The sequence below is a fragment of the Aulonocara sp. 'chitande type north' Nkhata Bay genome, linkage group LG7, assembly GCF_057382095.1.
Source record: "Aulonocara sp. 'chitande type north' Nkhata Bay isolate Kocher_YH1m ecotype deep benthic linkage group LG7, A_spYH_male_GT1.1, whole genome shotgun sequence".
Lineage (NCBI taxonomy): Eukaryota > Metazoa > Chordata > Actinopteri > Cichliformes > Cichlidae > Aulonocara > Aulonocara sp. 'chitande type north' Nkhata Bay.
The window spans coordinates 24,855,673-24,883,529 of NC_141350.1; the positions used below are offsets into that span (position 1 = coordinate 24,855,673).

A 27,857-nucleotide genomic window follows, 5' to 3' on the forward strand; every position below is an offset into this window, starting at 1 on the left:
CGGATGATGGTGGCAGCAGCAGCCGTTCTTCTCTGCGTGAGTAGCTAATTTACGTTGAGTAGGCTAACCACGTTATTACATTAATGCATGTAAGGTGAACTAGCAAACATCATCATAGCTACATGCGGCTGTCTTCTTGTTTGATGGCAGATACTCCCTTCACCCTGGCCAAAAAGGCTAAAATGACCAAAGAAAAAGTGGAAAACAGTTAAACATGAGAGGTTTTTGGACAAAGTTTGTGTTTTTTTCCATTGTTTAAGCACTGCTTCCAGCCAAGAGTGATACCATATATGCCCCATAGCTGCAGAAAAGGCTAACATTGTTATCTTTTTACAAAAAACAGCTGAACATGAGAGGTTTTTGGACCAATTTTGTGTTCTCCATTCTTTAAGCACCGGTTTGAGCACCGTTTGAGCACCGGCACCGTTTCAAAAGTACCGATTTGGCACCGGTATCGGATAAAACCTAAACAATACCCATCCCTAGTCATAACCCTGATTCTACCTGCACAAATGCCCGAGGATGATGAAACAATTCTAAAAGCTATTCTGAGGTGAATAGATTTGATACAACAAAAGCCCATAAAACCACTTGTGGTGCATTTTTATGAAAGCTCCCCTCTGTTTGTATTATTGGGCTCACAGGAGGAATTTCAGCAATAAAAGGTATCATATCATATAACAGCACCTGCTTCTGAAGGAAACGAGGGTGACTCGCCACAGAGCAGTAATATATTCTGATGAAAGATGGAGAGATTATGTGCAGCTTTTTTTTTGTTTCCATTAGTATTTTATTTACATTTCATTATATTTTGTTTTAATACCAATTAACTCAGGTTTAAGTTGTTTTTATATCATTTATTATCATTATTATTATTTATTAGTAGTAGCAGTAATAACAGAAATTATAAAATGAAAATTAGCATCGCTGTAGAAGCCATCAGTTGGCTTTAACCACACCATTTTGCCATTAGTCCATTGTCTGCTGGGAGGACTCATGGGAAACGCTACATTCCTTCAGTGTTCCAGATCATTTACAGGAAACTTCAATAAGTCTGCTCTAATGCAGTCCCTAATAAAAAACAGCTCAGAAAGAGTCTTTTACACAGTGTGTTGAGTGAACAGCCTCAAACACCAGCTGTCTTGTCACTTGAATATACATCAGCACTGAGGTCACTTCTGCTCCTACTATACACTCCAGTGTGCTCACTGAGTTTTGGTCATATTAAAAATGTTGCATTTTTAAATATCAGATTCTTAATTGATACATTTTTGAGGCTCCTTTGGCATGTTCTTGGGTAAGTCTGCAGGCTTTGCACAACTGTGTTTGGACTTGAACTCTATCAGTCTGTCACATCATGTCTTTCAACAAATGTTCTGTGGCATAAGTCTGGATAAGGTACTCCAGTGTTGTCATGGCCACAGTTTCAAGTCGTATGATCTCTCTTTATTTGGCCGCATTCATCCTTCCCTCACGTCTGACCTGTCTCCCTGCTTGTGCTGTTGAGAATCAACCTATAGCATGATGCTACTATCCCCATGCTTCATTACAGTGGTGGTATTGGCTGGATGATGAACAGTCCTATTAGAGTTTTATGCAACTGCCTGATGACTGTTGTCCTTCAATTTCAACTGCAATTTCTCATGTAGTTCTTTGGACTTCAAGGTTTGGTTTTTATCCTGACATGCAGGATTGTTAAAGAAAGCAGTATACACCTGACCACAATCTGTCCAGAATTATTTTGCAGATATTTAGTTTCTATTTTTAGCTGGAAAATGAACCTGCAACACTGCAAAGTGTCGTAAAAGTGATGTTGTTCGATATAAAAGTAACATATATCACACCATGATCATATGGCACATTAAGGTTCTTACTCGACAGATTTTAGAAAGTACAACTCAATTATTTGTTTCTCCAGAATTTGAGTGTTTTTCGTTGTAGCCAACAGCCCTTCAATCATCATAGTAGATTTAGAAATGCCCGCTCTTGTGATGCAAACTAATATAATTTGCTGAGCTATAGACCTCTTCATGTCATCCTTAGAGATAACATCCACTCGCCTCCAGACCGAAAGCTATCTAGCTCATCACTGTTGACTTGTGAACTGGACTTCAGAGGAAAGCTTTTATCTCAGGGGAGGGTCAGCCAATATCCTTTAGCGCCACAAGCCTTCAGACAGCAACACACGCACACATACACACACACTTACACATATTCGCATTCATATATCCCCTACCTTCAGACATGTCCAGACAGTCTCATTTACACACACAGACAGACAGGCACGCACACTCACAAACACACACACACATCATCCCATCTGCAGCAGCAAGCAGCAGTGGAAACCTCATTTCCACAGAACCTAATAATGGCAGAAGCAATATCACTGATGTAATCTGGCTGCAGACTGTGGCAACAGAGTGTGTATCTGTGTGTGTGTGTGTGTGTGTGTGTGTGTGTGTGTGTGTGTGTGTGTGTGTGTGAGTGACTGAGTGCCAGCTTCACGTTTTTAAAAGCTTTTGTGGCATGCATGGCCATATATGCATGCATGACATTGCATATGTATCATGTCTGCTATGATAGTCATTATTATTCAAGCTTCTTCCTACAGACACCATAGTGCAGTCTATAAGTATTAGAAAAATGACCCTATGCAGCTGTAGGAAAGTTAATTTGTAATAAGCTTAAGATGAGGGATCATGTTTAACATTTAGAAGCAGATCCTTCAGTGGTTTCCAGTCCACACACACCAGCAGTGTTGGGCTGCAGAGGTCATGAGTTTTTTCATCTTTTGTTAGGTTGTTACTCTGAAGAAGTGTATCACTTACAGCTCAAGTAATCACAGCACTCCCAGGTCATTTAACGTTTCTTTTATACTAAGAAATACAGTAAAAGCATCCTTCGAAGACCTAAATGGTCCCACTTTGTCGTAGAAACACAGAACAATGAGGTGCTACCTCAAGCAATTGCTAGAACTGTGAAAACGTGTACAGGAAATCAGTCAACCCAGTGGTACTTAATTATCGTTTAAAATGCTCGTCAACCTCATGGTCAGGTGTGTTAATAAACCCCAAAAGAGTAAAGAGCAGAGCCAACACAAGAGAAAACACATGCCTGCTTCTTATGATGACATAAATGCAAAACTATTTGTCAATAGAGCAAGGGCTGCAAGGCTATTTCAGGAAGATAACTTGAGACATGGTGAGAAAGGCTGTATTCATACAAAAACTATGCATAATGAGCCCTGTCTCCAATTTGAAATGTCAGGAACTCGATTACACTTACAGTGGTAACACTGCTGCTCACCAACACTGCTACATCGTTCTTCCAGCATGTAACTGTTTGAGAAAAAATGTCTACTTTAATTGTCATACTGAAAGTAATATTTATTAGAAAGTTTTAAATTAATTAAGTGTAAACTGTTTAAAGTAAACAAAGTGCACAAAGTGGGGCCTCTAGTGAGTGACAGTTTGATCATATTGTTTATCCCATGAACCATTTTCAGTGGCGTCAGGCAGACTCCATCAGACATCTTGGCAAGGTGACGCTGGCACAGGAGCAGGACTACACGGGCCTCGTTGTGGGCTGCGTGTGCGTCAGCTTGCTGTTGCTGCTGCTGGGATCGCTGCTGATGTGGAAGAAGAACAAACACATTGATGGTAAGACCAAAGAGGGTCACAGAGCCCACGACACTCTGGGTTTTGAGGCTTAGAGCCATTTGATATCACCATAACACCATTATTTTTAATGTTATCTGCTCCAAAATGTTATTTTAATTATGACATGTACTCACAAATCCAGACAGTTTATTAAATGACCAGAATGCCATTTTCCTTGAAAATGTTTGATTAGATTGCAGCAGCTCACCAATGATTTAAGAAAAGTGTTAATAATTTGCATATATAATACATAATTGCAAATGAACTTCAGTGTGTTTCTTCTAACCTGTGTGCATGTGTGTCTGCTGGGTTTCATTTTGCCTGGTCGGTTTGACGTTTAAAAGTTTGTCTGAGGGGCGCACTGGTGGAAATGCTTCGCCTTTCTCAGTAATTCGTCTCTACCTCCCTCCTGTCCACCCACCCCCACACACCCATCTTTACTCTCCTTCTGTCCTTCCTCGTCCTTCCATTCCACTGAATTTTCCATTACATTTTCTACATCCCGTTGCCCTTTGTCTCTAGATCTGTCTGAGGTGTGGTATGATGGCCGGGGTCACATCCAGCATCTGGACAGGCTGGCTAACGCGAGGAGTGTCAGCCCCACTAACGAAATGGTCTCCCACGAGTCAGTCGACTATAGAACAACCCTGCTGGAGGGTACGTCAACCAGATAAGCCCCTCCCCACCTGTCAACCTCTTCTCCTACTCCACCTTTCTCCCTCCTATCTACTCTGCTTCCCTCACCGTGGGGCTAAACGCTAATGCTAGCCATGCATGCCTTACTGTACATGCTGTGAATTAACAACCCTTGCCTTGATGAATTAAGCACTTTTGTCCATTTCAAGGAAGCATTTTATTGCTCCGCAGAAACGCTTTCTTTGTAGCACTAGAAACAGACAGGTAATTAACCATTTGTGTCAAATCTCCCGAAATAAAAAGACTAAAGAGCTCTAAAGAGCTATGTCATCTCTCTGTTGGTTTGTGATTGATTCTTTGATAATGCATTTGATTTGGTTAGTTATTATCTATAAAAATCAAATAATTTAAAAGTATTATCATGATACAGATTACCATTCCAAACACATTAAGAAAATGATAATTGCTTAAAATTAATCTGTCACCATGGCCTGTTTCTAACACACAGCCAACACAATTGGTGGATGATTGTAGAGTTGTTGACCATCAGGCAAAACTGTGGTTCTAAAACTGTGTTTTTTGTTCTCTCAGTTTGCATCCTCAGGCTGTGAGAGGCTTGTATCATGATATTTAGTGTCATGGTCAAAGTTATTTTCCAGCTGCTAAAATGTGACTTGAAAGGCTTAAAATCTAAGAAGATAGACTTACTAATGAACTAAAGCTTGCCCGCAGGGACAGGTTGTAGGAGGAGGTTTGGTTGTAGGATCAGTAGCTGAGCTTAACAGCTGTGTCCACTCCGTTTGGCTGTTTTTTGTTCTGGCTTTTAAATAAAATGTGGGTAGTTTGGAATTCATTTTCCTTCTACTATAATCATTGAAGAAAACCTTTGTTTTTCCTCCTCTGTCGACCTCAATTACAGTGTTAAGTTTCTTTCTGCCTTCATAGCCATCCTTCTCTGATCATATATTGCAATTTGACATCTCGAGGCACTGCTGATACAGTCACTGACCTCTGACCCTACCATGTCCCTTGCTTCTCCAGATCAGGGCACCGACAGGCCCGAGACATGCCGAGCAGCTCCTCCTATTTATGGGGGCAATGGGGAACTGCTGTCTCCCAGACTGGGTGCCTTAGGAGGTGGGATAGGGATGGGTCTGGGGATGGGAATGGGGATGGATGGCGATTTGGTATCACCCCTGCTAATGGCGCCGGTCCACATCGACCCATCCTGCCTCCACCCAGACCTACTGACTGAAGTGCAGCACGTGGTGATCGCCAGGGAGCGGCTGCTTCTCCATCTCAACCAGGTCATCGGCAGAGGTGAGAAGCAAACATTTCATTGTGTAGAAACTGTTGTGTATGAAGATCTAGTGCAAACTGCTGTGTCAAATCTTTTAATGAACACATAAAGGATGTGTTCCTTTCCTTGCATTGATGCAAGGAAAGGAAAAATAATGATAGATGAAAAATAATGATAGATTGATTCATTTCAGCTGTTTTCCGCAGCTGGAAATGAGCATCCATTATCATTGTGACCATTCAAAAATGCAGTGATAATTAAGTACTCACCAAAAGCACTAACCTGAAATCAAAATGAACTGTTGTTAGTGTTGTACAGCATGCCTAAATTGTGCACTCTGATGAAATAGTGCACACTATATATAATATACACAATACAAGGGTGATTAAATTGACCTCAAAACAGCGCCAGTGTTTATAATCTCGCAGTCTTGGTCCAGTGTCAGTTTGCATTTATAGAGAAAATAAAAAAGTATCTGGACTCGAGGCATAAAAATCAATCCATTTGCTATGCCTTTGTGGTCTGTCACAAATTAACACCCAGATATATACAAGATGAACACAGCCAAAGTAACACAATCTAAATTTGTATTATGTGGTTCTTTTAACAGGAAGTTTGTGGAGATTGACTTGTTTTTGTCAGTCGTAACAAGAACTGAACAGTTTTGGATTTACATTTTGTTATGTTACATCCATTATGCTACGCTATGTTACGTTATGCTACATTACATTACGCCACGGTACGTTACAATAGGCTATGTTCCATTTAGCTAAGTTCCATTATGTTATATATATACTCAGCTCTACATTACGTTTCATTACTTTACTTTACTTTTAGGTCCAGACACAGAAGCCTTTTGCTGTGAGAGTGCTAACCACTGCACCATTACACCACTCTCCAATTAGCTCTGTTATAAAACATTCACTCTATTGCATCTATGTATACTTTTTTAGTAAGGTTCAAGGTTGTCTTCTATTGAGATGTGTTTATTTACCTTTATGTTCCATCAGCGTATAGACATCACAGTCCATTTAGCATTCACCAATCTCAACATTTCTATACACATGTGTAACTTAAACCTGTTTTTCTGAAATAGAGAAATAATACTGTAAAAAAAATTATGAGCAATTTTCAAGATTGTGGTTGTTGTAACGCAAGAATATATTTAGGATTTATGTTAAGCTATACAAAAGTTAAAGTTACCCACAAAGGTTTTAATTGCCTGCATTATCAAACCGCAACCCTGACATGCAGACACAAAATCACTTCACATGGTGACATTTAAGTAGGCGGCTCACAGTCGCAGATCAAATTCAGTTTCAAGAGGAGAAAAAGACCCAAACCCCTCCGTGTCACCCACAACAGCCCTCTGCCCCCTTGGCTGAATTATCCCCTGAAGTCTGGATTTGGTGGCTGGAGTTTTTCAAAGTGGCGTAGGATGATTTGTTCACAGCTAGTATTCCCAGGATCCATTGTTGAGAGTTGTAATCCAACACCAGCCATCTGCAAGGACGTGATAGAAGCACGCCGCGCTTATTTAATTCCTGCACCCCTCCCCGTCTGGGGCAGGCCTTCATGTCTTAAAGCAGAGTTATAATTCAATAAAATGTATAATAACTCAAGCGGGTTTGGCACTGGTTATGAGCTTATACGGGGTACTAATGAATACTGAGTTACTTGGAGGTCTAAGGTTTAGTGTGATGGTGAATTTGCTGTTTCGAGTGTGAAACACACGAGAGAGGCTATTTCTTCTTTTTTTTTTCTCCATGGATCAATCAAATCACCTCGATGCTGTTGCACCAAAATTTCATTTTTGTATGTATGCAGAGGACAGACATGTTTGTTATTCCTGGTACTGCTGTGAGGCCGATTAAAAGGGTGCACATGGCTAAAATCATTCTTTCGAGACAAAGGCTTATTTAAACCATGATATTCATTGATCGATGAATGCTAAGTGGCTAATTTAGTTGGGGTGGGGGGTGTCCATTTATGGGTAAGATTTAGAAACTGCGGTTTACCGACTGAATCTATGAGTACATCAAGCCATGAAGCAGAATATCTGACCTAAATTACATTCACAGACACGCGCGCAAGCAATTGGAATCTGCTTGTCTCAGTTTGCTTTGATGGACCGCCAAATTTCACCTTCATGCTTTTGTTATGTTTCTGAGTCACGGTGAAAAGTAGGATCGTCAAATTTTATGTCAGCTTGGGCCTCAAGGGTTCCAGTAACCCATTATAGAAGCATGACCTTAACAAACTCTTAACTGTTTTCTAGCCAAGTTTGTGATTAAATCATTGTTTTATGGCACAGTGGTAACAGATCTATTACCACTAATGGTGTGGCCTCCATCACAGCTGGATCCTATTGTCACTGGACCTGAAAGTGTTGCATCCCATTTATCACTGTCATTTGTGTGGGGTAAAGAAGTGCTATTTGTTAGTCCTTTACAGGTTTAAACACGAGGTTTTCATTTCCCCGATGATGACTGACTAATGCTGTACGTCGTGTTGTAACCTGCAGGCCATTTCGGCTGTGTTTTTCACGGAACGCTGCTTGAGCCAGACGGGCAGAAGCTACACTGTGCCGTCAAGTCCCTGAACCGTAAGTACAGGTTTTTTTTCATCAATGTGTTAGCTTTGGTTTTATGGTGTTTTTTGGCGGGTGGAGGGTCTTTCAGTTTTTTTATTTCTTTCTATAGTGTTTTCTTTCCAACAGTGATAAGTGAAATATTTAATTGCACATTTTTTAAATTATTAAACCAATGGTACTGTTTCTCACCTCACCGTTACTATGTTCTTTATCAGCTATCCTTAAGCTTGAATAAGGTGCCTGCATTTCAATGAACTTGTATACAAATACACACATATACACCAAAACCACTTCATTGGGAATACCTCTGCTGCTCATTAATGCAAATGTGTAATCAGCAACTACACAACCTTTTCAGTGAATGAACCAAAAAAGAAACAATGGGGCGGTGGGGAAAATGTCATTTTGTTGTCAGAAGTCAGAAAAGAATGGCCAGATTGCTTCAAGCTGAGGCAACAGTAACTCAAATAACCACTCGTTACAACCAAGAAGAACACCTCTGAATGCACAACGTTAAATTTTGAAGCAGATGGACTCCAGATCAATCTTCTGCATCACCTAATTAATACACTCTCTGACAATATGACACAGAGTTTGGATAGAGTAGTTTAACCTGCTCCCAACCAGCTTATGGGTTCACTCAAAGTTACCACAGTGCTTTATCCAGGTAAAAAGACAACCACTTTTGTGACTTTTAACCCAATATTTAGGCCTCAAGAGCCTAATTCAGAAAATATGTACAGTATGTAAACAAATGCCATTGGAGTGCTCCAAGGAGCATAACCATGTGTCTCACTCTGAAAATCTCACTCCAAGTAAATGTAATTAATAAATAAGAGTCAGGTGTGTGCAAACTGAGGCTTCCCTGGTTAAAATGCATCATGACCCCTCCTTCACCCGGCACACACAGACTAAAGACACTGTTGTTGTCAAAACGGATTTGCATCCAGCTACAGTTATTCAATCATTCATCTAGTTATATTATATTGCATACTTACTGTATGATATCACCGCGCTCCCAATGGCATTAAAGATCTCATCTCATCAGAAGCCTGAATCCTTTTCAGGCTTGAAATGATGGTGATGAATGAGCATTCGATAGTGAGGACAGCATTAGGGTCCCGGCTAATCGTGTAACCTGTCAGTTGCAGCAAGGGAGATTGATGCAGGAACAATATGGGGAAAGGACCTGTGCAGCTGCTGGGGGACACAAACCACAAGGATGGTAGGATAAGAGGTAGTAGGATAATTTTCGGTGGTAGGACAATTGTAGTGAACGTGCAATTCAATTTTGTTGCAGTCAGTAGCTTAAACTGATTCCTTTATCCTAATGTAGCTGTTACTATGATATCTAGTTGAATGGCAAATATGTTTTATGACAAGCACGAGTAGTTTATGTAATAGAGACATTCTCCTCACAGAAAAACTTGAGAATCAAAACTGAAATCAAATGTCTTCTCTTTCTGCCTTTGGGGTCTAACCTCAGCTGAAGGCTAAAGAGCTTCCATTTCTAACTAGATTATAGCAAAGTCAGCAGGGCTAAAGTGCAAGACACCAGAAGCAGGGATGCAATTGGCAAATGGGAATGGGTCAAGTCTGGGGTGAATCTTCAGGGAGGGTGTTTTCTTAGATGGGTTTCTATCAGCATTCTCTTTCCCCAAAGGTATCTAAGGAAGGGCTTCCCACTGATATCATGACAGGAGAGTTGCACCTTATCATACAATTATCATTCCTGCCAGTTTCCAAATGTCAAATGTTCATAAACAAAGAAAACATTTAAAGAGGGCCAATTCAGCCCCTTAATCTTTTTATTTTATTCTGGGCCTTGATGCAGCAACTAAATTCATGTTTTTAGTGTGAAATAAGCTATTTTAGCTCCTCTCCCCTTAAGCCAACTTTCTTCTCATTGGCTGCCCAGTTCAAACAGAAGGGTTGATCATAAGATGGGTGGGGATGAACGGCTGTATTCGGGTCATTCCTACTATTCGGTGCCATTTCAGTGTGATCACTCTTCATCAAAAAATACAAAATTTTGAATTATTTTAACATTTCATCTAAAAGAGGGATTTTCAACCTATAAGAAAAATGTATTGGTCCAGCTAAGGATATTATATTATAATATTTTTTAAAATCAAAGTCTTTACCCATGACGTGCCAAATGTCCACCCTGTTACAGGACATTCAATTTTCTATTAATAACTGTTTTGAATACACAGTTATAGTAATATTTACATTTTCTAAAAGCTACAATGTCCCTTTTTAAAATCTGCAAGAAAATTTCAAGGAAGTATTTTAAACAAGCATTATATTGAAAGAAGACAGGTTCAGTTTTAAGACACAGTGTAATTTCAAAAGATTGTTTTTAGATTCAAAGGGAATATAAAAAAAAAATTGGCTCCATTTTTAAGTAACTTAATTTTGCTGATTCATTCCCTCCCAATAACCAAAGAGACATGCATTAAGTTTGTTGATTTGATTTAATTAACAAAAGAAACACACAGGTAACAGGGTGGACAGAGGAGAAACAGGGTGGACAGGAGGTAACAGGGTGGACATAACATCAGTGACAAAAAATACCACCTTAAAGAAACTTTGAACACCTTCACCATGCCCGTCCAACCAACACAGGTAGATACATGTCCACATTAAACAAGCAAATTTTCACTGTACACCCAACATAATGAACATTTTTCTCACACATTTTACCTATGCAACAGACCAGCAACTCCAGTTTTTTTCAACGAAATCCTACACTTTCCTCTCCAGCTGAACTGACCTCTTATTCAAAGGTGTTGGTTCTTTCATCAGACACACAACCTGGTCATCCCTATACCAGGTTATGTCCTCACATGGACTTGGCCAGTGGAACTTGTTGGTCCCGTTCTTGTGCATGCATTTCACTTTAACATCCTCTTCAACCTCCAGAATGATTCCTGGGTAGGGTTCACCATCGTAGTTGATAATGCACCACTGACCAATATGATCTTTTGTGATGTTCTCAGGCCGGGTTGGTCCCTCAGTGCAATGTGGACTTGCCTCTTGACTAAGGCTTATCTCCTTCAGGCCATAGCATTCACAGTCCAGTACACCTTTGTCTGCCTGGCAAAGGCAGGTTATGTCCCTGTATTTTATTGTTCCTGGAGAGAAACTGAGTACTTGGTGGATTTTCATGGTTCCTTTGACAGGCACAAGTGTCGGTCCATCAATAATTTCTTTTACTTTCCTCTCAACATCATCTTCTCCCACAAAAAAAAGTTCCACTGAAGTGCCCATGTCTCTCAGCTTGTGAAACATAGCTTCTGCGTTGGGGATATCTCCTCCATGGCGGACAATTGTGTCAGCTGACCTTTTAAGGGTGGCTCCAATACCATCTGGAGCCCCCTTTCCATGGCTGGCCTCAAAAAAGTTCCAGCTGATGTTTTTGAACCCTTTTTTGAATGGCTCTTTTGAGAGCAGGTAAAAGTTGCCCTTTTGTTTGTATTGTGTAGCTGGACCATCGCTGAAGACATGGAGGTGTTTGATAAGAGGGTATCTTTCTCTGATCATGTCTAACACAGGGTCAAGATGGGCCCATATCGCAGGGGGATCATGCCGCCTGGAAGGTGAGATAGAGCAGAATGTTACTGGTGACTGTTCAGCTGCAGTGTACAGTACTCCAGTATGTAGGGTTGCCTGCTGGTGTGACCCTCCGAAGTGGACTGCTTGTACTTCTTGAGAATACTTACAGGAGTAGTTCTCACTAAAATCTACATGTAGCAGACATTCATCGTTTCTCAAATTTTCTCTCAGTTGTCTGTAGGCCCTATACTGCCATCGGATATTAAAGAGTAGTCCGTCATGAAATTCCCCTGCAAGTGCATCCTCTGTTGTCATGACAGTTGTCTTCACTGTAATTGTTGACTTTTTACCAGATACCTCTCCATCATTTAATTTTTCATTCTCTTCTAGAGACCACTTGGTAAAGGCTATCTCTGTGCTGTTAGGAGGTCTCAAGAGTGTGTGTGTTGTACTGAAACAGTCTTTGCACTCACCGTATGCACAGACTTTGGATTTAGCATCACACATTGTTGCATCTACCATGTCTTCAATGTGTTTTGTTGCTGACAGACCTTGGACGTACAGGGCATTGGCCATGAACTGTAAGTTCTCATGTGTCCTGCACTGACAGGTTTCACGATTAGCTTCTGTGGGCACCACAACCCAAAATGGTCTTAAGGTGCAGAAACAAGAATATGAGACCTGATGCTCAGTTTCTGAAAGAAACTTATGGTGCAGATTCTTCAGTGAATCAGTTAGCAAACGTTTCTGTTTTTTTATTTTCTTTTGAGTTACAGTTTGCTTTCGTCCTGTTGTCATCCGACTGACGTCATCTCTTAAGAAGAAGGCCTTTATTTTCTGCTTGCAATCAACCCAAAAACTAAACTTCTATCATCTTACGTCCCCCCTGTTACCATGTGTCCCCCCTGTTATAGTGCATAGCAATAACAGGGGTGACGGTAACAGGGGGGAGATTTTATGCTAAACTTAGCCATTACTACTAGTATGATGAACAACAAGCTAGTACATGGTGACCACTAAGAACCATTTTTAACATGTTTATTAGCCATATTATAAAAATTACAAAAAAAAAATTGTTTCCACTATTAATAAGCGTAACAGGTTGGACGTGTTATGCTTTGCCACATTACAAAATCTTGCTAAAACATTGAAAAAAGGGTTGATTAAAGAGTGGTACTTACTCGTCTTCTTCTTGAAAGTTTTCCCTCCAAAATATGTTACATCCGGGAGTGTCATGTGACTAAAAGAATAATCAGGTGATGTGTTCTATGGAATTCTTATCAGAGTAACAGGGGTGACAGTTGATTCAGGGACACAACATTTTTTAAAGATTTTAAGTATTAAACATGCATTAATAATAAAAAAGAACATTTGATGAGGAACATTAGAAATAAGCCAATCCAGAAATGATGAAAAATCTAGATTTTTTTTTTTTAAGTTATATTTGTAACTGAAGTCGAGCAAGCATGACTGGGGACATAGTACTTTAGTGACTTGTGCTAAAATAAAAGTAATTTACTTTTAATGTATTTATCCTGTGTATATATCAATGTGTTCTATGGTAGAGGGGGGTTAAACATACAAGAAAATGGTTTAGAAATAAGCATTAGACAAGTTTTACACTAAATATACCATATTATGTCATTAGGACTCAAATGGCACCGAATAGTAAGAATGACCCATTCATAATTTAAAAAAGAAAACCACAATAGGTCCCCTTTAACTGTATTTTATTTTGACTTTACGGGGGGAATTTTAGAAATGTTTCATGATAAAAGTCAAAAACTAACTAAGCTAACATGAAAATGATGTCAACTTGTTTTTTTCTTATCAGGCATCACAGACTTGGAAGAGGTGTCTCAGTTCCTGAAGGAGGGGATCATCATGAAGGACTTCAGCCACCCCAACGTTCTCTCCCTGTTGGGTATCTGCCTTCCGCCAGAGGGCTCACCCCTGGTGGTTCTTCCGTATATGAAACACGGCGACCTGCGCAACTTCATCCGTGATGAGGGACATGTAAGGGCCCACATATAAGCATGTTGCAAATTTCTGCACCAGAACTTTAGTTCATTTCAAGACACATTTCACAAGTTTGATGATGTGCAACAAGGTGACTGTAATTGATTCTTCCAGAACCCAACAGTTAAGGACCTGATGGGCTTTGGGCTGCAGGTGGCCAGAGGGATGGAGTATCTGGCCAGCAAGAAGTTTGTCCACCGAGACCTGGCTGCCAGGAACTGCATGTGAGCTGGCATTTACTCATTTAGCATCAAGTGATGGTGTTTTAAATATAAAAAGGCACAACACAGCAGAAAATAGAAGTAAATACAGGTGGGAAGAGACAGAATCAAGAGAGCAATAAAGAGTAGAATAAGTACCTTATAACAATGGCAAGTAGAAAATAGTCAAAGAAAATAGTACTATAATACTATAATTAGTATAGTAATAAGTTAATTATTTCAGTTATTGTTAAAATGAAGTAAAAAAGGCATTTCGTGTTTTCCCCGACAGGCTGGATGAGAGCTACACAGTAAAGGTGGCAGACTTCGGCCTGGCCAGAGATGTTTATGACAAAGAGTATTACAGCGTTCACAACAAGAGTGGAGTCAAGCTGCCCGTTAAATGGATGGCTCTGGAGAGTCTGCAGACGCACAAGTTTACCACCAAATCAGACGTGGTGAGGACTTTTTAGCAGTGTTTAACTGTTTACATCAGAACAACAAGTATGTCATTAAAGGGATAACAATGAAACTCTCTCCATGTAGTGGTCTTTTGGCGTATTGCTATGGGAACTCATGACCCGCGGAGCTCCGCCGTATTCTGATGTGAACTCCTTCGACATCACGGTGTTCCTCCTGCAGGGGAGGAGGCTGCTGCAGCCCGAGTTCTGCCCTGATGCCCTGTGAGTGTGCGCACATACAGTATGCAGAAGTTAATTTAAATGGAAAACCAGTGCGAGTACAACATTTCTTTTCTAAAGGCTTCTTGATTCTGATTGCTGAGCACTTGTTGCTGTGGTATGTGAAGTGCTGACCCATTAGTGAAAGAGTTACTGGAAGTGTTAAGAAAACCTTTTCTCTTGACACAGTCGAGTTTTTCCAGTTTTCTTTGGAACAGTTCACATTGGAACTGCTGCCAATCACTTGTCAAACCAGGACTGTTTAGACTGTTTCAAGCAAACTTACCTGAAACTCTTAAAATAACAAAAGAAAATCCTTTTTTTTTTTTTTTAAAACTCAGTCATTTTCAGCAAAGCTCACTTAACACTTGCTCTTATCCATTAAACTCTGGCCTGTGAAGCAAATGCCAAGAATGATCTCATACATCCCAGATAACATCATAAGGTGCATAGTGTGTGTGGACGTTAGAGGGGAATGGGAGTGTTCAGGTGAGGAGGCAGAGGCCCAAATTTCCCAAGCTATAAATTAAACAGACGTCAGGAGATGATGCACATCTGCAAATATTTGTGCAATGTTTCATCCACGAGTGTTCACAGGATGTTTTGGGTCCCAGATTATGGCAGACTCGTTAATAAGGAGGTGTTAGTTCCTGAAGTCTTAACATTAAATTGTTTTGGGGGGTTTTATGGTTATTTTGCTTTGGTGCAAATAATAAAAATGGATATTTTAGAGCTACAATATAATAAATAAAGTCATTACACCAAGAAAAAATATGCAATAACTTAACCAAAGTCACATTCAAGATCTCCAGAACTGACTAAACTGCTAGGATTGCTGGGAGCCCACCACTTATTTGCTGGGCCACATAACAACAGATCACGTGATTTGTCCGCCCAAAAAGATGTGTTTACAATATCTATTTATATTACAGAAATATCAAACATTACAAACACCTTCTAATGCTTTTTTTGTAGCAGGGGCTACACAGTTCACGTTTCCCGTGACCAAGAATTCACCTCTTGTGTTTGTAGAAAGAAATGCCTCGTCGCTAATGGACATAAATAAACAGCAATCAGACTCGGTACAGAACAATCACTAAGTGTTTGTGTTTGCGCAATTTTTTTGGGCTGCCCTCATACACTGGTTTTCTAAATTGGCACTTCTTCAAAAAAATAAAATAAAACAACTTTAGAGAATTTGTAAAGTAAGCATTTGTCTCCAATTAGTGTAAATTAATTTTCCTCTTTTGTAGAGCCCAACCATTACATCATATCATGGCGGATATTATGAGTGAATTTTGGCCTCTTACAGACATATGTATAAATAAAAACAATCAGAAAGGTCCTGTGGGCTGTTTTGATATCTTGTCCATCACATAGCTGATACATATAACAAACATACATACATAGATTTCTTTTCACCCTAGAAATCCTGAATCAGTCAGGCTCTACTGCTGTGCAAGTTATTTCAGAAGCCACATAAACAAAGACTTCTTAGAGAGGAGCAATTACATATAATATACCCACATCAATACAGCAGCTTTTAAGTCTTTACACTCTACATCTCAGATGCTAGCTTTTGACATTTCAAACATTTTGCCAAATCACTGTACAGTGTACAGGTGTAACCACATGGTAATGTCCTGCCTTCATCATGATTTAATGTCTCTCTTCTCTGCTTTTAGCTACACGGTCATGATCGAGTGTTGGCACCCAAAGCCTGAACGACGGCCCTCATTCTCTGAGCTGGTTTCCCGCATCTCTGCCATCTTCTCCAGTTTCAGCGGCGAGCACTACGTCCTGCTCAACACCACGTACGTCAACATAGACAAGATGAGCCCCTACCCCTCCCTCCTCTCCTCCACCGTTTCCTCCTCCTCATCCTCCTCTGAGCCTTCAACATCCACTTCCCTGCCATCCCGCTCCCCACTCTTCTGTCAGGTGGCCCAAGACTGCTGCACCTGAAAAGGGAAAAGGGAGCGGATGATGGATGAGACTCGGAAGGAGGGATGAAGCAAGGAAGAAAAGGTGAGGTGATGAAGACTCTGTTTGAGAACTACTGTATGTATTTGCCAAACACTGGACACTGCATGCTGAGGGAAAACAGACCTTTCACTCACTGTGCATTGATTGTGGCCCTTTGACCTTCTCAAGCGTCACCAAATGACAGTGGTCTCCAAGAACTTTAGGGCTGACCTTTTCAACTTTTGTCAATCTTTTCTGACCTTTCATTGACCCAGAGGAGCAAGAGGTCAAACGTCCTCCATCGTGTACAAGACAACTACAATGCCTCCTTGGAGATTTCCGGTAGACAAAACGGCCATCGAAGAAGCACATCTCAGTGACTGATGCACCCACACACAAACCAGGGTAGCTTTCTACTCCTCTGTGGGTGGCATGTGCTTCAATGAGTGGATGTGGCTCAGACCTTTACTGCATCTGTAATGTGAATGAGTGACAAATGGCCACGTAGTCATGTTATATATAAAAGTCACACCTCCACAAACCGTAAACATGACTTCATGTTACCTGAGAGACAATCTAGCCTGTGCTCTGATGGGTTTTCTGCCTCGGGTGTGTAAACTGAGGCATACTGGAGGTTAGTGGCAGTGTGTAAGTGTACAGTGGGATGTGTACAAATTTTGCTGCCTGTGTGCAGATCACTGGATGCTTTATTTGTGTAATTGTCTTTGGACCACTAGCTTTCTGATGGGTAAAAATTCCCCTTTCAGAAATGTGTTTCACCTGTGGGGAATCCCCAGATGTTTCTGGTGGTGAAATAAAAGCCTTTTTTTTTTCAACTTGAAACTTATATATCAAAAAATGAATAAATAAAAATGCAGCTCACTTTGATGTTTTCTTGGAAGTAAGAGTAATAAATGAGAACCGTGCAAGTCCAGGGAGTTTTGTTGTTGTTGCTTACTGTATGTCGAGCATCTGTTTCGTACGGCTTGCATTTTATTGACAGAAAAACTGTGTACAGTGTAGCTGATAAAACGGGTTCGCAGCCACAAGGTTTTTTATCTCACATTTAATTCATTCAATCAAAGCTCATATTTTGATGCCTTGAATAACTTTTAAATTTTTTGTTGTGCTCTGAAGAATCTCAAGTTATCGCACTTCAAAGAGTCCCTGTGTTTGTCTGGCCTCAAAACAGGACTGTCATTTTATCTGACTGTAACTGACCGCTGTATATTCTTTTATGATCGCTCTGTTTTGATGTTTAACAACCCTACCCGTGTATTTGAAAAAATCTGTTGCCTCTTGACTACAAATGATGTACAATTTAGACTTTCTGAGAAGCATGTGATAGGGTTTGATATTTCATTCCATTTACTTCTATTCATTTCAGCACAATCTAAAAATTAGAGTCAGACCAATATGATGCTGGACCGATGTTATAAGCTAATATTAGCTTATTACCAACATATTGGTATTGCTGTGTAGAACCCAGTATAAATTGGTTTTTTGTTTTGTTTTGTTTTTTTACAGTCTGTAATGCAAGAACAAGATACTTGAAGAATTGTAGAAAATTTTCATCCTTTTCTTTCTGTTTATTCTGGAGAGCATGGGTTCGGAGATGCAGTTCTCTCACCACACTGTGCAGGATATGTAGCAGAGTAGCATCGCAGCTCAAGAAATGGTCGGGTTTTGTCTCTGTGCAAGTTGTGTTTGTGGAATACACAACAACAACAACAGCCCCAGTATTATATCTTTAGGTTGCATTTCTGAGTATACTGTATATATATATGAACAGAAGCATTGAACATTGGTACCTGCCTCAAAGCTTCTCTCCCAGCTAGAGCAAGAGGCAGGGTACAGCCTGGACAGAGGCTGGGCTAACACTATTTTAAATGTTCTGTTCTGTTTGAATGTGCCAGTTAGTCAAATGTATAAAAACGTATTGCTGCATCAATTTGCCATTGTAATTTACTCAAGTCCCTAAATCCAAGTGGTGACATTTGTGATGACCATTATATAACAAGAAATGACTTCTTTTTGTGTTATACTGGAATATACAACTTGAATTTGAATTATACGGTGTGCTGAAATTAATGGAATTAAATGGTTTCCTGAAAAAAGAAAACCAGATTGTCAGAAATGCAGCAGTTTGATTTTTTTAATTGGTTAGCTCTCAATTCGAGTAATTTGTCACCAATGGGCTAAAACTTCACTCATGTGGTCAGTGTCCATTTTAACATTGCTATATGTAGCAGATTTTTGTTTTTTGCTTGTACGTTGTTGTTTAAAAAAAAAAATCTGAATGGCCGCTGATATGATTGGGCCATTAATGGACAGTTATGAATGTTTGCTATGACAAGAAAATTGCTGTACTATATTTTTGTATTGATGATGAGCCTCTTCTTCGCTGGGGTGACCAGGGGTGAGTGAATCATGCCACAAACAATGATTAAAACCACTTGTATATGAACCACTGCCGTTAGGTAAATACAGACAGAGACGTGTGGATTCGTTGTGGGTCTGTGTGGATGCTCGTTTAGCTTCATTGCTGGTAAATCATCTTGAAAACGATATAGAATGTTGTACAAACTGGAGCCGCCTCACAAAACTCAAAGACTGCTGTCTCTTAGATCATGTGATTTTCTGATGCTTTGTTTGTTTTTAACACTGTCTGTTCTGTGTGTGCGTGCGTGCGTGTGTGTGTGTGTGTGTGTGTGTGTGTGTGTATGAATTCGTCTATACAAAAAATCCTGAAGGTACATGTTCCTATGTAATGTCAGTTGAATTCTGTCAGTGTAATAAAGCTATATTATCAGAATTCATTTACTCTTCTTTACGTCCTTTGCTTACCGTTGAGTTGGCCATGCTTTTTTTTTTTTTTACTGAACAAACCGTCCTTTGAGGTGAACATAAAACAACCACAGAGAACTGTAATTACTACGCAGGGTACTGCTGCATCATGCTTTCCATATGTAGCCAACATGCAGCTGCTACTGAGTCAAAAATGCTTCCACAATGAACAATAAAGGTATTGTTGGTGAAATCACACACTGTACGCATATTTGAGAAAACCTGTTTGAAGTTTTGTTTTGTTTTTTTAAATGATCCTTAGTTAGGCACAGACAGAATAGTTGTTCTCAAACTGTGTGAGAGTGATACAGTGCCTGCCTTCAATTACTGCCTTTGTTCTGACATTCACCCTTTTTTGTTTCCACTGCCTGTAGGTGACCTCTGACCCCTCAACTCTAGCTTCCCTCTTTTCTTTCACTCATTTTATATACCTAGTCTAGACTTTCCCCCTTCTCTCTCTGTCTAACTGAGGTGACAGCTTGACTTTCAGGACTGGGTAGTTTTGTGCCATTACACAGCAAATAGTCTCAGTCCAAGAGCCACAAACCTCTTCAGGAGCATCTTCAAGAGATGAAAAGGTTGTTGCTGGTGTTTGACAAAAGTAAATTCGATCTAATCTGTATTCTTTTACTGTGAATTGTGTGCTGACTTAAGCAACATTTTCTTGGTTTTTACTGTTAACTGTCACTTTTAAGTTGTGGGGTGGAAATGACTGAAAAGGTAAAGGTTAGCGGTTCAAAGCTTGGCTACTACAGACTGCGTGTCAAACTATTTGTGGGTAAGTGTGTGATTAGGTGAACAAGGTTTGGACTGAAAAGGGTTTTCAGCTGTATTTTACCATTTCTGATTCCAATGAATCAGACAAGTTCTTAATTAATGTTTGTATTCATATTAGAATCCATAAATCTCTGCAGATGCAAAATAAACTATACTATACTAGCCTCTGAGGTCAAAGTCAGAATGAATGGATATGCATTTCATGATTATTGTTCGTTTTTTTTCATATATATTATTGAATTTCTTGTACATGTGGTTGATGACTGTGTGAAGCTGCTGCCATTAACTGTGTTGATCTAAACTGTGTTCAGATCAAGGAACTGACCTCACAGCTCAGTGTTCACTAGTGGTGCTTGTTTCAGTCATTGAGCAAATGTACTGTTTATAAGGGTGGAGAAACCTGCAGGCTGCTAAGACAGAAGTGACTTGGATGAGTGGTGACACGTTTTCTCCAACTAAAAACGTTACCTCCAGATGAACAGAACCAACTTTTTGGGATGTCTTTAGATACCTTTGCAAATGTCATTTGAAAATACTACTTGTGCCCCAAAAATTATGTTATTGATCAAACCTAACCATTTTCTTTTGCAAAAAAAAAAAAAGCGTATTTTTCTTACAAAACATTAACTTTTTATTGTATATATGCAATATTGTGACTACAGTATTTATAATGCTGCATTGAAAATGCTAGGATGCAACGGTGTAAATGAATAAGAACATGGTGGCCCACGCGCACAAACACAATGTGTTACAGTGTGAAGAAAAACAAAAGAAAAGCATTCCTTCATCTTTGCAAGATACATTAAGGTGCCGTGGCCTTCAGGGTCTTTACTGCACTGAATGCACTCAGTGACACTGTGTGGGCTTGATGGTGAAACTTTGATTAATTTGTTTCAAACAAACGTACTTGTTGAAAGTAATATGTGCGACTTTTTAAGGCCTACAGCAACAAGGTAGAAGGTGTGGTTTAAAGTTTTTCTTTAGTAAGATGAGTCACACAATCTGTTGTAATATGCCACTGTGGATTTTTACCTAGTAAGCAGTTTAGTCCTATTGTGTGTTTATGCATTTCATGTTTGTTGAAATCGGGGATAAGATTATAGCTTAAATCACTGATTTAATAGTATTATTATGACCATCTATCAATTATACAGAAACAGCAGGACCTACGTTTGCTTAACAGCTTACATGTTGTAAAGTTTTGGGTTTTTCTTTATCTAGCCCAGGGGTCGGCAACCTTTCTGATGGCGAGTGCCATTTAAAATTTCCTCAGAAGTCAATGTGCCATATGATTGCATTAGCAATACATTTAATAACGCTCTATATTAACAGTTACACACTATATAGGACCACTTTATAGAATTATATTTGTTCGCAGATGTTGGCAGCTATCAGCGAATAGTTATCAGCTGTTTTGCAACAAAAAAAGACACTTTTTATCCATAACAAAGACTCCATAACAGCAAATGAACTGTACAACAGAAAATATGAATGCTATTTATGGTCTCCTCACAACAATGATAAGAAAAATAAACTGGGTCCATATGGCATGTTTGTTAATACACTCTGATCTCTGGTCTCCCACTCAGAGACACAGGTCTCTGTGTGTCCAGCATTCAGACGGTTACCTGAGGACACTCATGTGAGAGAAAATCTGCTCACACAGACATGTAGAGCCAAATACTGTCAATAATGCCTCTGCAATGTTCTGAAGCCAGTTAAACTTGTCAGGTAGTGATGTCCAGCAGGTGAAAATGCAGCTCCATGAACACGCACAGCTGTGGATTCCAGCTGCTTCGATGTTATATGTATGATTTCTACACATTTTACGTCAGATAAAAACTTTGGTTGTAAGCTTCAGATAATTATTTATTAAAAGTGAGAGATTTTAAATGAGAATAAGAAAGTATTTCTTTGTGCCCCCCTTTCCCTGTTAATGCCCTACCTGGCCCCCTGGCAAAACAGTTCATTACTTCCCTTCAACTCATTCATGTCACCTAAAAGGTAAACCTGTTTCTCCATCACCTGTTCAGCTCTGATGATTCAGTAAGGACATCTCCTGGTTTCATCTTCATGTTTCCCTCTCACCACATATCCAAACCGATATCATGACCAGCAGCTTTTACAGCTGTGGCTCCAGCAAACATCAGCTGATACTAGAAAGTAATATTAAATAAATTCTAGCAACAGCTGATCAAGCTTAAACATGCTGCTGTTGTTTAGCATCCGGCAGTTTCCTCTTTCTGGCGCAAAGTGGGCGATAAACAAACAAGAGAGAAAAGCCGATCAGCTGATCATTGATCAGTTTCATGACTGAAGTAGCAACAGGAGAGGGAGAGAGAGAGAATGAGAGAAGAAGAAGTAGCTGTGCAGCGTAAAGAGACAGGATCAATCCAGCTTTGTGTCTTTTTCCATTCTAGCTGAAGTCCGGGACAAACTGTTCCTTTTCACCTCAACACGAAACAAGTAATATTTTCTCTTAATGCGGGACGATTCCGTGTTTTTACGGGACGGTTGGCAACTCTACTAACTAACCTTATGAATAAAATAAAGTTCACTATCAGTAACATCATAGCAACTGAACAGCTGTATAGAAACTCCGTCATGCTAGCTCAGGCAGTACGAGTTATTGTAACAGACTGTAAAAAGTCAGCACAATGAAAATAAACTCCACCTAAACTTGGTTCATATCTGACTCAGATAGACTGCAGGTCATAACTTCTTACGTGAAGTTCAGTTCACCAACACTCGGACTGGCGGCTGCCTCGGGTCTCTCCTCCTCCTGCCTCCCCTTTCTCTCATCCACCTGCTGGCCTCCACCACTTGTTGTTACTGAATCTGTGGAAGCTGCCATAGCCACCACCAAACAACCGAGTTATTTTTACACACCGGCCAGCATCTGGCCAATCCACCACCTTTCATTGTTTATACCGTTACAAAGAAAAAAAAGTCACCGAGCAAATGCCCGGTATGCCCGATGGCCAGTCCAGCTATGGTCGTGCCATCAGTTAACCCTTCGCGTGCCAGCTGTGGCACGCGTGCCTAGGGTTGCCGACCCCTGCTCTAGCCTATAATTAGAAATCATCGTTTAATAAGGACAAGTTGAAAATCATCAAAGTTATACAACGTTAAATGTGTATAAATGTTGATACATTTCACTGAGTCCCATTAAGTCAGTCTATACTAGGATGGTATAACTGTCTTTTTTTACCTATTTCAGTTATAAGACCACCGTTTTTTTTTTTTTCTCAAACCTAAAAGTCGATATAGACAAAGAGGAAGACAGCTATGGTGGAAATTTCCAAGACACCAGGAGAACATGGACGTGATGCAGGTATCCTAGCTGGCTTGTTCTATTTTCTTTTCCCTAAGGCTTTAAATTATCCTAATAAAAAGCCATGTTAATCCCCAGCTAATGCAAGCATGACATATGTCTGCCTCTGCATCTCACTCTAAGCATTCATCTCACTCCTGCTGCACCAGGCTTGTCTTGTCTTTCATCCCTGTTCACTCAGTCTCTCACTCTGCTGCCTTTAATGCCACTGGGTTTTTCTGACTGAGGCCGTGCTTTTCTCTGTGTGTAAGCCTTCCCAAATGAATGCATGTTAACTGACTGATTGAAAGACATTTATTGGCTTAAAAGCATGCTTTTAAGTATATGCACCCTTTTTCACCAGGGGCGAAGCTCTACATGTTTTGACTTTGCAGAGTTTTCCACTGGATGCCCTTCCTGAAACAATTCTGCAGAGTTTTGTGTCTCCAACTGGAATCGAACCAACGACCTTTCACAGCTGCCAACTGCTATTAATATTTTTTCTAAAACACAAATCTGAGAATTACCTACATGGTAACAAACACATTATCCCTAATCTGTAAGTCAACTTGTCCACTCCTTCTTATTAATCCCATCTAAAGTCAACAGCAGGCTAATTTAAACCCTCTTTTACTCGTGTGTTTGTACTGGATGCCCTTCCTGGTATTTGTGTCTGTATATGTTCGCCTGTCTCCTCTTGTAAGTGAATCACGGCCACACACATGTTCAAAAAGGGGACAGGTGGGACTGTTGATAGGATCACAGTAAAAAGGTAAATGGTGCATGTTTTTCCTGCTAGAGTCATTAAGTGAGTCAGAAGCACAGGAATGTAGGGGACACCACTGATCTCAAACACACACATCTCAGACTTGTGTGTTCATTCCCTGTTAGATACGCTGCTGTGCCGTACGACATTTCTCCACTTACATATAGTGAAGTTATTCTTTAAATGTTACTTCTTTTGCTCCGTTCTCTGTCAAGATGATTCCACGCTGCTTCAACAACATGGAGGTCCTGGTTCTGGGGAGGCTAATCCATAACTTATAGTGTTCCCTAATGTGCTTTTCTACCCAGGGATGCATTTAATGCATTGGCAGCGTTTTTTTTGGGTGATTGTCATGCTGAAAGTAAAGCTGTTGCCATCAAAATTCCATCAATTTCCCAACATTAAGCTCCCATGCACCCCAACGCCAGAGCCTCGACCATGTTTTACCGATGGCTGTGGACACTCATTGTTGTACCTCTCTCCTGAATCCTCTGTGCACACTGAACTAATATTTTCTCATTTAGATTCATCACTGTTTCCGCTGATTATTGTTGTATTTCTTGTGTAATTTGGCATATATCAGCTTTTTCTCCCTTGCTTAAAGATGGCTTCTTGACAGCCCCTTTTTCATTGAGAATACTTCTAATGAGGTTTCAGTGAACAGTAGATGGAACAGCTCAAAGGGGCAGATGCATCTCAGATAGCGTTTATCTGCTATCTGCTTCTGCTGAGGAGCCAGATCTGCCTTGGTGCTTTAAACAGCACACATTCTTGAGACAGCCTTAAGAATCAAGCATACACCATTATGTAGTAAAAGTTAGGCAATTTGCGTGGAAAGAACAGCATCCCCAGGCTACATCTGTAAATCATTGCTGGGTGGCAGCCCTTCCCAAAATCACTAACAACAGGGATTCCAAAAAAAACCCAAAAAACTGTGAGCTTAACAAATATCTTGTGCTGTGCTTCTGTGAAAAAGCTGGTAATAGAAACATGCAGTGGAAATGTATAGAAGGTTCTGTATTGAGCACCAGAATCATCACTGCTTGAGTATAAAAGCAGTAATAGTGAGAGTGGTTTGGTACTCAAAAGTAATTGGACAGATGCAGATGTGATGAGCCGGTCAAACTAAAGCCTCACGCTTGAAATTTTTGGTTGGACTTTGGACACACAGACTTCAGTTCACTGCAACCACCTAATGTGAGGGGGGATCTGTGTCTTTCGCAGAGACTGGGTGATAATCATCTTCTTTCTCTTCACTCATATAGCTGCACGTCCTGTTGTTTCCGTCGACAGTGAAATCATTAGAGAATATCAGTGACTAAACCATAGCAGATGCACTGCCATGCTTGGAAGATGTGGCGATATGGCTCATAGGCTGTTGTTTTTTCTCTCTACACCTCTGTATGGAGTGTCCAACTAAACACTTGTAGTAAAAGAGCAGTTCTGTAGTTCTTTTAATATTGATGAAAACGTCCTCAAGTTAAAGATTTGGCACTTTGATTTCATCTGTGTAAAAAAGTAAATTGTGCACACATGCACAAATTTATACACCACCTCAAACACTGATTTAGAATATTTAAAGGTAGAATTAGCATTGTACAAAATTCTAAATGAAACCTTTATCATTTAGGTGTAATTTGAGTAAATAGTAACATGTTTGTACTCCACTACGTTTTAGCTCAGTTACTGCAGCAAATCCAGATTTGAGACACCTTGAATAAACAGTACTCCAAATTAATCAAAAATAAATAAAAATATGCACTTTTTTGTCACTAGTGTTAAAAAAAGAACACAAACCACTAAAATGTTTAAAATCTGTCGACTGCTTAACAGTTACACTAGTTCAAATTTCTTTAATGTCATTATAAATGTTTTGATATTTAAAGTACATTGGTTTGGTATAGTCAGCTAAATGCTCTGTGACAAAAAGTGCCTGTTTAAAGGTCTTCTGTCAGGCCTGCAGAGGATGAGTGTATGATACTTGAAAGTTCTTAGGTGAGTATCACTGTAACACAAAAACACACACATACACTCATTCTTATCACCAAAGTCATGCGGTGCCATTCTGACCTGCTGAGTCAGCTCACACTCATTAAAAGTCTTTAATGAGTTTGGCTTGAAATGAAACCAGGGAGGCTGATAGCATGGGCCAATAAAGTAAACCCACCACCCCTTAAAACACACAAATACCATGGATGCAAAGATTTCTCATTGTATACATTAATAACTTACTGTATTTCATTTGTACAATGTAAAAAAAAAACTTAACTCCAGAGCAGAGGGTCTTGTTGTTAGGTTGTTGGCGCCCCCTGTTGATAGTCCATTGTTTTTGCATGGATTCTTTTACATAGGCACTGGGTAAAATAATGAGAACACCACATGAAAGAGAAACATGTTACCTTTGATGTATTTGTTACGCATCCAGCTGCAGCAGCAAGTCATAGAAGGGCAGCCAACCTGCAGCACTTACTGGTTTTAAACTACTATTAGTGCTTGACTGAATATGTGGGTTCATAAAACAGCATGGGACAACTTACAGTTTCAAAGAGGCAAAAATCAGTGTAGAACAGAAAGGTTTACATACATTGCTTTGTTGTGGTAAAATAAATAAATTATTGTTCCCTCTTCCCTCTGCTTTTTAATTTTGTATCAGAAGTATCTGCTTTGTCTTTTTTTCCCCCCCATCTGCCCATATTAGTGATCTGCAGGAACACAAATTATATGACTCAGTCTCTCTGGTCTCAGGAGGAACCTGCTCTAAATCAGGACTGCACAGGTAACATCAGCAACAAAAGAAAAAGCAGAGCGACTCCCAGCAGAATACGTTCTAAATGCCAAGAAGCTCAAAGAACAGCATCAGCACCTCTGTGGCCCGTAACACCTTCATAAAAGGTTTGCATTTTGAGCTTTATAGAGGTCAGATTTATGACAGGCTTACCATTTTAGGAACCACTTCTTTCCAAGCACATCACACAGAGACACTAAACCTGTCTGTAACATGCTCCAAACCTGGAGCTCTGAGCAACTGAAAAAGTATTACAGCAGATGAGTCACCTTTCATGGTATTTCAGAACATGATTACACTGGGATAAAGCCAGCAGCCCACAATGTCTGCTGTCATTTATTAAAATGATGGAGGAATTATTGTGAAATGGAAACCGAGATCATAATATGGGCACTATATTAACACTTCAGGCTGATGCTACTCTGAAACAAACTGCTAAAAAATCACAAGAGCTGTTGTATGTGAACCGAAAAGAGAAGTATGGAGTTTTTTGTGAGCATGACCAATGCCTCCATTAAAGCATGTAATTCTCTTGTTAAACCTCGAATACATTACTTGAGCGTTTTTTGCATTATTTACAACACCCTTATTGCCTGTGAAACATATGGACATTTTTCACAGGGTGTTTTTCAAATTGAAGAGCACCTTACTTTGGAAAATACAATTATTACTAGACTCAATTTATCAAAACCACTCTGGCTTCAGCGCCTAAAATGTGAGCTCCTTGTCGTTTTTCACATTCAGCTGCGAGCTGAGTGA

The 27,857-nt window shown here is 39.9% G+C and overlaps 2 protein-coding genes across 3 annotated transcripts in view; one reads left to right on the plus strand and one right to left on the minus strand.

Moving 5' to 3' along the window:
- Positions 1–19,825, plus strand: part of met (MET proto-oncogene, receptor tyrosine kinase) — a 70,443-nt gene extending 50,618 nt beyond the window's left edge. The window contains exons 13-21 of one of the 2 annotated variants that reach the window (XM_086299579.1): positions 3,506–3,659; positions 4,182–4,316; positions 5,337–5,615; positions 8,120–8,200; positions 13,581–13,762; positions 13,880–13,989; positions 14,258–14,423; positions 14,512–14,648; positions 16,331–19,824. In XM_086299579.1, coding sequence (XP_086155705.1) covers positions 3,506–3,659; positions 4,182–4,316; positions 5,337–5,615; positions 8,120–8,200; positions 13,581–13,762; positions 13,880–13,989; positions 14,258–14,423; positions 14,512–14,648; positions 16,331–16,610 — 1,524 coding nt within the window. In that variant the 3' untranslated portion in view covers positions 16,611–19,824. Of the gene's footprint in view, positions 1–3,505; positions 3,660–4,181; positions 4,317–5,336; positions 5,616–8,119; positions 8,201–13,580; positions 13,763–13,879; positions 13,990–14,257; positions 14,424–14,511; positions 14,649–16,330 lie in introns of both variants that reach the window. The other variant, XM_086299580.1, reaches the window with a different exon arrangement.
- On the minus strand, positions 10,661–12,322 carry LOC147325195 (uncharacterized). The gene has a single exon (XM_086302315.1). The coding sequence runs from the start codon at positions 12,320–12,322 to the stop codon at positions 10,937–10,939; it is 1,386 nt and encodes a 461-aa protein (XP_086158441.1). The 3' UTR covers positions 10,661–10,936.
- Positions 19,826–27,857: the final 8,032 nt, after the last annotated feature.

Excerpts from the sequence above, each read along its gene's own strand:
- LOC147325195 (XM_086302315.1), bottom strand. The coding sequence starts at position 12,322 with ATGGCCAATGCCCTGTACGTCCAAGGTCTGTCAGCAACAAAACACATT.